The 12,009-nt window shown below is 38.0% G+C and overlaps 1 protein-coding gene across 1 annotated transcript in view; it reads left to right on the top strand.

Annotated features, from left to right (window-relative positions):
• Positions 1-6,041, top strand: part of hck (HCK proto-oncogene, Src family tyrosine kinase) — a 29,172-nt gene extending 23,131 nt beyond the window's left edge. Inside the window, exons 5-13 of the mRNA XM_036147044.1 lie at positions 159-254; positions 346-449; positions 649-798; positions 1,240-1,392; positions 1,487-1,669; positions 1,794-1,870; positions 3,418-3,571; positions 3,800-3,931; positions 4,099-6,041. Coding sequence (XP_036002937.1) covers positions 159-254; positions 346-449; positions 649-798; positions 1,240-1,392; positions 1,487-1,669; positions 1,794-1,870; positions 3,418-3,571; positions 3,800-3,931; positions 4,099-4,301 — 1,252 coding nt within the window. The 3' untranslated portion in view covers positions 4,302-6,041. The remainder of the gene's footprint in view (positions 1-158; positions 255-345; positions 450-648; positions 799-1,239; positions 1,393-1,486; positions 1,670-1,793; positions 1,871-3,417; positions 3,572-3,799; positions 3,932-4,098) is intronic.
• The last annotated feature ends 5,968 nt before the right edge of the window (positions 6,042-12,009 follow it).

Here is a 12,009-nt window from a genome sequence, read left to right as displayed (position 1 = left end):
CTGAAAGAGCCTTGTGCTGTAACAAGGCACATTTACCCCTTTAGTTGTCAAATGTTATGAGTGAAAAGCTAGATGTTTTCACTTGCTATACATTTTGTCGTTGATGGTTTTGTTTGTTGTCTCTTTTTTTTACCTCTGCCATCCCTATTCCACTTTAGATCAGGGGAGTGGTGGAGAGCTATGTCCATCAGCACAGGCAAAGAAGGCTTCATTCCCAGCAATTATGTAGCCAAAGATACTCTGGAGACAGAGGAGTGAGTGTGCACCCTTACACTTTGAACACAAACAGGGATCATTTTGTGGCTTGTTTTAGATTTCATAACTGATCTTTTTCCTATGGTTCAGTTGGTTCTTCAAAGGCGTGAGCAGAAAGGATGCAGAGAGGCAGCTGCTGGCCCCAGGGAATCGAGTCGGATCCTATATGATCCGTGACAGTGAGACCACCAAGGGTGAGAGGAACGAACTCTGAATGCATTCATGTGTCTTGTCTATACTCACTCTATATGTTAAAGTGGTTTGGTGAAGTCTGCCTAATTTAATTATATAGGGTTTCAGTTTAGGAATAAAAAATGACATTTTCAAATTTACCGCTACAACATGTGATCTGTTGTTTTATTTATTTGTTTGTTTGTTGTGTTTTTACCCCAGGTAGCTATTCTCTGTCTGTCAGGGATCTTGATCCTCAGTCTGGTGACACAGTTAAACATTATAAAATTCGAACACTGGACAATGGAGGATTTTACATCTCTCCACGCATCACCTTCAGCACTCTGCAAGAGCTGGTCGGCCATTATAAGAGTGAGTTATAACCACCAGACCTGATTTTTTTTTTTTTCCTAATTTCCTGTTCAGTAGTTTCAGTTTCTCATACTTATATGTACTCGTTTAGTGGTAAGCAACCTTTTTTTATAGTTTGTGTGTGTCATTTTTGGTGTTGCAAGGTAAGTCCTCGCCTTTGACAAAGGGAACCCAGGTTTGAATCCTGGTTGCATCAGGAAGGGCATAGGGCGTAAAAAACCAATGGCAAGTCTGTGTGTAAGTTGGAATGACTTGCTGCTGTGACCCCTGAGAAAGGGAACCGCTGAAAGGACTAATCACCATCATATTGGATAGTTAATATGACCATTTGCCTGTAGCATCAAAACTCTACTTAAGATAACAGAGACAGAAATCTTTTGTTTGTTTCCATAAAAAGCTGCATTTCACCTTAAACTGTGAAATATTGTCTGTTGTCTTCAGAGCAGGGAGATGGCCTCTGTCAAACTCTGACCAACCCATGTATAAGCCCCAAACCTGAAAAGCCCTGGGAAAAGGATGCTTGGGAGATCCCAAGATCTTCACTCAAGCTGGACAAGAGACTTGGTGCAGGACAGTTTGGAGAAGTTTGGATGGGTGAGACAAATTGGTGCCGCTGTAAACCGCAATCATTAGCGAGACTACTTTACTTGTAATAGATCCCTCTGACTGCATTTTCCCCCCCTTGAAGCTACATACAACAAGCACACCAAGGTAGCCGTGAAGACCATGAAGCCAGGCAGTATGTCAGTGGAAGCTTTCTTGATGGAGGCCAACTTGATGAAGAGTCTACAGCACGACAAACTGGTTCGACTCAACGCCGTGGTCACCAAAGAAGAGCCCATCTATATCATTACAGAATATATGGAAAAAGGTGCACCTACATGTGTAATTGTTGGCTCCAAAACATTTTACAGACAGACAGACAGATTTTTATTTTGATAGCCATTGTGTATTAATATAAATGTCAATGTCTATTAATGTGTGTTTTCTTACAGGTAGTCTGTTAGACTTCTTAAAGAGTGATGAGGGCAACCGCGTCCAGCTTCCAAAGCTCATTGACTTCTCTGCCCAGGTGGGAATTCTTCCATATTGTTGAGCTCAAATGGTGTATTGGTGTATAATGGTGTATAAGTGCTGGACGTGTATTACTAATCACATTTGACACTTGTGGTAGAGGTGCGTCATGGACCTTAAGATAAATTCATAGCTGCAGCCTTGTTTCACACTGAATGTAGAAAAGTCCAAGTGTTATTTTGTATACATTTACTCATTGGGGGGGGGGGGGAAATCATATATATAATAAATCAGTGATGTCAAAATTATTTCAAACCCTGCAGTCAAACCTCCCTTTCAGCAAAAGAACAACGCTTGTTAGTCTACTCCTATAACATTTGAAAAGGCTGGCGCATGCAGAGAAAAGGGGCCGTGTCTCTTTGCATAATCTGTTTTGATTAACCAGAGCCTGGTCCTCTGTCGCAGCACAGCCCACATGTTTTCTATAAGATTTAGGTCTGTAGGCTGACCTATACATGGAAGAAGGTTGATTTTATCCTATAAACTATTTCTGTAAAACTGAAGCTCCCAGCAATGACCCATTTTCAGTTCAGCGGCTAAAGTCACCAGATTTTTGTTTCAAAAGTTTTCCAAAAATTCTTTTCCCCAGGGCTTTTGGAAAAGAAACAGGCCCACAGCATCACTGACCTGTCATAATACTTCACAGTGAGCATGAGTGAACGTATTCATTTGTTTCACCTTAAACTCACCTGCACTATTGTTTCCAAAAGGCTCTTTCCTAGCCTCATCTGACCAAAGTAAATGGTTCTAGTGGAAGTCCCAGTAGAGTTTAGTAAAAGTCTCTTTGTTTACATTTATGATGGTAGGACAGAATTAATTTTCTGGCATCAGATAGCATCTGATGGTTGTTGTGGACTTGCTGGCCCCAAGATCCCTCTTTTTGCTGCCCCTGTCTCATTTCATAAATCTAAAAGTAGGTCATGGGTTGCTGACACTGCAGGTAGGGGTGGCTTGGATGATGATTTTAGGTCATGAGGTGTTAGAATTAGTGTTGCGCCGATGCCATTTTTTGGCCCCGATACCGATACCCGATACCTGGCTGTGCAATATTGGCCGATACCGATACCATCCGTTTGAAATTGATGTGTGTGTGTATATATGAAGAACTGCATACTACTTAGGATAGTAGAACTTTTTATTGCCTACCTGGAATGGGTGACAATAGTTGAATAAACTTTTGCCTCTCAAATGCCAAAATAGTGCAACTTTCATGAACTTATATAACATGTATAATACTAGTCGGGAGAGAGAAGGCTGCGTTCAAGTGACATACAAACATCAAAATGGTATCAGTGCCCTATTTGTTGGTACTCGCCATTTTACCACCATTTTAGTGCTGGTATCGGTATCGGCGCAACACTAGTTAGAATGTGGTGACAATATACTTAATCAGAGAGACTGTGGCGTTGTCCCCCAGCACATCCTCTCTATTGCTACTTTACGCTCTTGTGCAGCCATATAAGTCTTACTTTAAGCTGTAAGCAAAGCATGTACATGTTTATTATGTGAGATTTTACTCTCTTATGTGAAATTACTTGCTTCTAGATTGCAGAAGGTATGGCGTACATCGAACAGAAGAACTACATCCACAGAGACCTGAGGGCTGCCAACATCCTGGTCAATAAGTCCTTAGTGTGCAAAATCGCTGACTTTGGCCTTGCTCGTATCATTGAGGACAATGAGTACACAGCAAGAGAAGGTACGTCTCCTCTTTGTCCATGCTGGAGAAAAATGATCACACCCCTTCTTTTCATGTTGATGAACTGCTGCATGCTGAATGCCCTACTTGGATAAGACATTATTTTCCACAGCCAAAAATTCTCAGCATTTTTTGTAGGACTTAACAAGTGACATTGGTTTACTGTTTTTATTATTATTATTATTATTATTATTATTATTATTATTATTATTGTCCTTCCTTAACTAGGGGCCAAGTTCCCAATCAAATGGACAGCACCTGAAGCCATCAACTATGGCTCCTTCACGATAAAATCAGATGTCTGGTCCTTTGGAATTTTGCTGACCGAGATTATTAGTTATGGACGCACCCCCTACCCAGGTGAGAGCACTGCTGTAACGTCCTTTATTTCCTTTCATTTGATTTAGTTTAAGGTATGCTTTCAAAATGAGCACAGTTCTGTTATGGTATTTGGTGGAGGAAAAAAAAACGTTTTTTTTGAATATTTCCTGAGTGAGAAAGGTCGTAAGGAGCTTCTTATTTTCCAGGAATGACCAATCCAGAGGTGATCCGTTCTCTGGAGAAAGGCTACCGAATGCAGCGCCTTGACAGCTGTCCCACTGAACTCTATGAGATCATGATGGAGTGCTGGAAGAACAAGCCCGAGGACCGTCCCACCTTTGATTACCTGCAGAGTGTCCTGGAAGATTTCTACACGGCCACAGAGAGCCAGTACCAGCAGCAGCCATGAGACATGATGCATTAATATGTGCTGAAGGTTCAGTTTGGGTGTGCAGCATTGCAGCTCAGGTCACAAATACATATGCTGTTAGTTTAGCTATCTGGCTCTAATTTATGCAACCATACACAGTACAATAATGGTAGGGATTGTACAGAAATCATTAGTGGAAAAATTATTTGGCCTTTAGAAGCCAGGCCTCTATGCTTTTACTATTTAATAATATTCCACTTTTTATTTAAAAAGAAATAAATGAGCGACAGGGTAGACCGAAGCAAGCCCCCAAACAGCTCTGTCCATGAAAATGTCCCAATGCTGTTATTATACGGCAGCTACGAGGTCTCCGTTCACGCGAATTATATGCAGCAATAATTCTGCAGCACTAAAACGGCAAGTCAAAAAGTGTCAAAGAAATTACAGATAGAGATCACACGTAAAAACAGACACCTGTCGTTTTAGGAGGTACTGTGTGAAGAGATAAGTTTTTACTCAAAATGCAATCTATTTAATGTTAAATATATTATGAATTTAAAAAACAGTTCATTACTCAACGCCCACAGGCCAACACAAACTAAATCAAGCTCTGATGACAGATTGGTACCTCATCGGCATCCTTGTGGTTTGGAGTTTGACGGCACATCAGATTATGTGTAGTAATATTTTTAAATGTTAATTTTCCCAGAGCTGCATCAGCTTGTTTGATTATTTATCCTCTCAAAACTCACCACAAATCCTTTAGATGCTAACCAATCACTGTGTGTAAACTGTGTATTGGTGGATGTTCTGTGTTTTCAGAAATGCGTGTCAGTTTGGCCTCTGGCATGAATAGTAACGCTTCCAGGAACATTCTCAAATATCTTGCCGTCATCTTTGTACAGTCCCTAACATGTTAAAGATAATTAACTTCATCTGCAGCGGCTACTGCACAACCGTCGAGCTCAGCGCAAACGTCCACGCGGAAATATTTTCAGTGCTCACCTATGATGATACTGAGCTAACTCAGGAGCAGCGGAAATGAAAGCAGTGATTTACAATGTGAAAAAAAGCACAGGCCTGATTATGGTAACAATCTCTCTCTGCATGTTTTCAGACTATTTCTGGCGCTTTATTATATTCTTTGTAACAGTGCCTTTGACAGCGGTTATTTAATACTCATTCAATCAGCAGATTAAAATATATTCCATATGATTTGTATATACAGAAAAGGTAGCACCCAGAGTCTTAGGTTTATTCTACTTTTTAATGCTTATATATTTGATCCTTATCTTAAGTTATTAAAAAGCAGTGCGTCATAATTTCAATAATGTTTTTTCTTGGACAGAATATTTTCTTTAAAAGTAGAAACCTTTTATAACTTGTTTGTTTTGTTTGTTTGTTTCAGCACAGAGCAATGACTGATACTTGCTAATGCATTATTGATATTGCTGGAAGATGAATGTGAATTGCACATAAATGTTCAGGACCAAAATCCTGGACAAGTGAGCTTTCAAGATAGTTAGTTTTTCATGCTGTGACAGAAATGATCTCTATTTTGAAAAAGTTCAAAGCAAAAGGCAATGTATCAGAAATGTTGTTTTTAAGCGAAGAGCCATGTAAGAATGAACCACAACATTGATCAGAACTGTATATAATCATTCACTTAAGACTCTTTTTTTCCCCTCTCTTTTTCTATACAAATCCCTTGGCGGTTTATGAATGCTTCCATAAGTGCAACTGTCGTGAAAATGGTTAAATAAATGGTTTTAGAAATGACTGAAACTAGTATTCATATTCCTTACAGCGAATTAGATATTTTTCTCATGTCTTTCTATGTTTGTTTTTTCTTTTGCCTTTTGATTTATTCACCTGCTTATTTATGACATTTCAGTCCATTTAATTTCTTTGTTGTTTTACACGATCCACATAGTATAAAACTATATAAACTCAAATATTTTCACCAAGCACCCGAGGCAGAGTAGTGAGGGGGACTTTTAATGAACATAAGAGTGTCTGAAGCAGGGAAGATGGTGGAAACAGAGAGAGCTGATTGGCTGATCCTAGGGACACTGTGTCCTGAATTTTGAATGCAGCATTCAACTTTCAATATTTATAAACACTAGATGGCCCTCCTCACCCTACTTACCTAGAATACAGAGAAATTTTCATATTCATATTTTTCATATTTCATTTCATATTATTTGCCAAAAATGCTTTTAATAATAAACATTTTAGAAGAATTAAAAAAAGTCACAGAAAAATCCATCCATCCATCCATTTTCTGACCCACTTGTTCCCGCATGGGGTCGCGGGGATTGCTGGTGCCTATCTCCAGCGTTCACTGGGCGAGAGGCGGGGTACACCCTGGACAGGTCGCCAGTCTTCACAGAAAAAATATATGGCCTAAATGATCATCTAGACATTTGCTTGTGTGATTCCAACTATTCGCACCATAATCCAGGGACCAATTTACCTTTCAACACTCCTCTATTCTCCTCCCAGAGCTGTGGGACAGAGCTGCTGCTCCTCTGTCCAGTTCAGTTATCTCCACCTTTTTTCTCTCCTTTCTGTGTTTGTTCATTCTGCCAAATCTAGCCGCTTTATACCAGCAGGCAGTCCCAGTAAAATGCTGACAGGTGAGTGGACATTTATATTAAATAGATGAAGGTAGGAGCTCTCCAAGAGGACTCTAACAATCTTTGTGAATAAGGGCCCTGGCTTTTAAGCAGAGGTCCACACACTTCCAAGTGGGTAAAGCTCAGGGTTATACTTGACTCTTAATGTTACCCTGTTTCATCCAACCCAAAACACATTTGTGATGGTAGTTTGGGGTAATTTGATTAATACCGAAAGAAGCCTGCACTTTTCAGTCAAGCAGGAGCTGGAGTCTTGGTAGACAGCTTCTAATTGCATGGCCATGTAAAACTCAGTTCACTGTGCCAGCGGTGTCCCAGAGGCTTTCTGATCATGCAGTTGTGAGTCTTTTTGGTTACTTGTGCAATGTTTCTCATTCCCCTCACCACTTCACTCTCATCTTTCACCATACAGTGATGGCATTAACAGTAGCGATATAACGTCACTAACCCAATCAACCATGGTTTTTTGGTTCAAATCTACGTAGCAAATAATTCACTCAAGTCCAAAGTTATCTATAACCCTTGCAGATTAGAAAGGATTTTTATCTAACCAAGGATTTGTTTCTGTAGGGAAGAAGTTAAAACCACATAAAAAAAAATACTTTTGAAGAAAAAAAAAGATCAGTTTGTATTTAAACTTCTTACAATTGATGAGCAGGTTTTTGCAAGGGTCTGCTGGTGTTTTGGCAACTCGTCTTGGGTGATGAATTCCCTCCCCAGATCCTCTCAGATTCTCGTCAGAACTCTGGCAAGACCGCCCCAAAATGTTACTATTAAATCCAGTTAGAAGTAACAGGTTGCTCAAATTAAACCTAAATCTGCCAAGGGTATGAACCACTTGGGGCTGTACTGCAGCTATGAGTCATATAAAAAGACCCAACAGTCATAACATCTACAAAACCGATTCATTGTAACTGAATGATTAATTGAATGATTAATTGAATGGTGTGCTCAAAGTAAGAACAATCAGTGAAGTCACCCATTCTGCGTAAACATGTGCCGCTCATTTAAGGGATAAAGGCAGATACTCTAAATGTTGTTTCTATTGCATTCCTTTCTGAAGCCCTGAGAAATTGCATTCCTCTTTGGAACCTGTTGATATGTGAGGGGAAAAAAATTAAAACAGTGCAGAAAATGATGCTAGGCTAAAAGGACCTCAGATGCTTTAAAATGGAAACCAGAACCAGAAAGACACAAAAAAAATACCATTTAAAGATTAAAGAATAAACAAAATGACAAAGACTCAACCAATGATCAGCTCCAGGTGATCAAACAATGCTTCCAGTTACATGTGAGCACCGCAACAATTAAACACCTGAGAAACCCTGGCAGAGTCACACTGCTTAAAAATGTGACATGGGTTAAAGAGGGTTTACCAGTGCCAAAGCTCCGCCCATGCGCACCACGCACTGCAGGTAGGGCACCAAGAGCTCGGGGGCATGGGGGAAAGTGGACCTGACTACCAAAAGCCCGGGTAGAATGATGAGCCCATGAAAATCCTGTTTTTCTGGTTGTTGTCTGTCTTTGTTTGTTTTAGTTTTGTTTTGTGGTGATGTATTTATTTAAAAAGAATAGGGCCCTCTAATTCATTGGTGTCATAAATAATTTTAAATATATTGATAACTAAGACAATTAACCAGCTTCAGAAACTAACTGTGGCGCTGAAACATTTTTAATAATAATAATTGCAACCTTTCACATTATCTTTCTACTTGTTCTAAATGGTAGATGACAAGCGCTGACCAGCGCCCTCTTGTGGCTGCTTACCAGTTGAGACCACTGTTGACAGCCCACAGACATATACGTAACCTCATTGGGCCCAGGTTTGCACGTCGACGAAATAGATTTATGAATATAAAAACCAAATGGTTAAATTTAAACATTGTGGTCTTCATTATTTCATAAAACCGTGTGAACCTTTTAAGATCTGGTATAGGCACAGATTAGTAAAATACTTTTTGGGGGAGTATTAAAGAGATAAAATGACTAATATGAGAAAAAAGTCATAGGAGAATAAAGTAAAAAAAAAAGAAAAAAAAAGACAAAAGTGGTAATATTATGAGAAAAACGTCATATTATGACAATTAAGGGGGGACATTTCCAGAATAGTCACAGTTTGCAGAACTATTTTAGTCCTGGAGTAATAGGGCCAGGTTAGATTATGATCATTATTTTAATTATTTACTAGAATAAAGTCAAGAGAATGAAGTCAAAGGGATACGAAAATAAACTCGTAATATTACAAAAATAAAAATATTACGAATATAAAGTATATTCTGAGAGTCCCTCTGATACTGTTTAAGAGACTGAGTCTAACTGCAGATTTTCCACATTCAACATGGCGGATGCTCTGATGCATCCGCAGAACCCGCCCAACGAGGCTTCTACGTATATAATGTCTAAGCGACAGCCAGCTCCGCCCTTGGCAACACAAAATACGGCCCATTTGAAAGAGAATCTGTCAAAATAATAAGGAAATGCTTGGCCATATGTTTCATTATTTTTAGCAGTTTATCTTGACCTGAAATGGCTCTAGGAATACAACATGAGCTTGCGTTAAAAAATATGGTTCCCCAATTCTTTATTGGTAGAGATTTTGATAGTTCTGCATTGGATGCTCAAGGCAAGGTAGGCCAAATGCAGGACTTCAGCTGGTGAATGAAAAATGACCCCTCCTCAATATAATCTGATCTGATTGTAGCTTAAAACCCTATTTATGCTTTTTTTATTCTAAATAAACACCCCTTTTGTACTTTCTCTTTTTTCTCTTTTTTTTTTGTTAGTTTATTAATGGAAAACTGCTGTAATTTTATTTTATTTTTTCATCCACGATTACCACAAATCCATACTTTTTGGATCTTGTCTGCGCTATAGTTGGAACTATGCTTTGTTTTCTGTTAGAACGGTCTCAACAGTTTCTTCAACATTCAGGGAAAGTGATCCTTTCTGTCCCTCCTGTTCATCTCTCCCACACCTCGTGCTCAGAGAGGAGCTATGGATGCCCCTCAGTAGTGGCTGACAGGGAGAGAAACAAAAAGAACCTAATAACGCAGTAAAGCACCATTTTACATTTTATTGTATTCACTTCTGAAACGACAGTATTCATTGAGAAAAAAAAAAAACCAGCTCCACTCTGTCCCATCCTATGTCTCTCCTAATCGGTGCTGTGAAAGCTGCAGTGGGCGGCTGTGACCCTCAGTAGTGGCTGACAGGTAGGGAAACTGAAGGGATGTATAAAACCTATTGAGTTTTTTTTTTATTGTTGTAGATAAAAAAATAACATGGCAACCTTAAAATTCTTTGCGCAAAAGATAAAAAAAAGTGCAATATGGTGCACAAAGTGCTTTACGAGCTGAAAAAGAAACAAAAAGATGCAGACAAAATAGATCAAATATAAAAATGGAAAATAGCAGGATAAAAAGAGATTTAAAAAATACATACTAGCACAATTCAAAACAGTTTTAAGAGCTATACAGAAACATAAAACCACAAATAACGAAATGAAAACGTTATCCATAGTTGAACAGCTAGGAGTGAAAGGCCTTTCTGAACAGATGTGTTTTTAGCTGTGATTTAAAGACTCCTAGCTAAGTAATGGATCATAGCACTGGTGGTAAAGCTGATTCCTGCATCCTGAGCATTACATTAGTCCAGCCTTTAATTATGTAAAATAATATTTAGAAGAACGACTGACGGAGGATTCTTGGTTTTGATAAACTCCTGCTCATGAATATTCATATTAAATATCAGTATACCACAAAGCATCTGCGCTTAAGGCACCCAAATGGCTAGCGCCACCCCTGGGGTTTACAATTAGCCATGGAGCACATACCCTAAAGGGAAATGGTGCAATATGGTGTAGACTGAGAAAAGCAAGATACTTTTTTAAGTCTAAGTGCTGCAGTTTGTCATAGCCCAAAACACTGATTTCAACTCAAATTAATCAGTGAAACGCAGCAGCTAGCATGGTCAGTATGAAACATCCAGTGACAGACAGCTCAATTTGTACCTGAATAAGTCAGAAACAAAACAACCAGAACTACAGAGGTACAAAAAAAAAAAGGTTAAAATAACCAGCACCCAATCATCCTTAATCATTAGCCAGCTTTAACTAATAGTTTATTTTCCATATAAATGTTTTTGTATAATGAAACTTAATCCACTTAATGTGACCTACTGACTTTTATTTTAATATTTACTGGCAATAAGGCACATAAACTATTGAGTGTGGATTGCAATACTTTCTTGAGACCATGATTTTAATCAAGTTAAACCACAGCTGCTCACTTGGTTCATGCTCTCTGCCAACCCAATAGGAAACAATAACCAATATGCTTATATATAGCTGGAGCATGTGGAGCACACAGGTGGGGATTGAGTAGCCAAAATATATAGGCATACTCAGGTAAGACTAATTAATCAATTACTAGAGCAGGGTTATAAGATGGTATATGTTTGGTACAAAGGCTGCTCAAGTACTGTATGGCTAGTTGCTCATAAAAAAAATAAATCAAAACAACTGGAATAAAAATAATGAATTTAAGCAAATGTAGGCAGCACACATTTCGAAATCTAATTTTTGTCCAACTTAAAGGTACCAAAAACTGGCCCCAACAGTAGGTCCCGTTTATTTGTTACAAGACTGCGATGTCATCTCACAGCGATCATCTATCTATCTAATCATCTATCGAGCTAGTCTATCGATCTATCTAGCTATCTAGTCTGATCTATAGATCTATATCTATCTATATATATAAATTTTAATATATATAATAATGTATATATATATATTTATATATATATTATATAGGATATATATATATATAGTATATATGTTATATATATATTCTAGAGATAATATATATTATCTATATATCATATATTGATCTATATATATATATATATATATGATTATAGAGATATATCTTTAAGTATATATATATATATATTATATATATATATAGTCTTTATATGTATATATATATATGTTTATATATATATACTATATATCTATATATATATATATATATATATATACTAAGTATATATATATATATATATATATATAAAACACACACACACTCACTCACATTACATATATACAGAAA

This window comes from Fundulus heteroclitus, chromosome 1 (genome assembly GCF_011125445.2).
Source record: "Fundulus heteroclitus isolate FHET01 chromosome 1, MU-UCD_Fhet_4.1, whole genome shotgun sequence".
Taxonomy (NCBI): Eukaryota; Metazoa; Chordata; class Actinopteri; order Cyprinodontiformes; family Fundulidae; genus Fundulus; species Fundulus heteroclitus.
The sequence above is the reverse complement of the archived record's forward strand: the minus strand, read 5'-3'. Positions and strand labels throughout refer to the sequence as shown.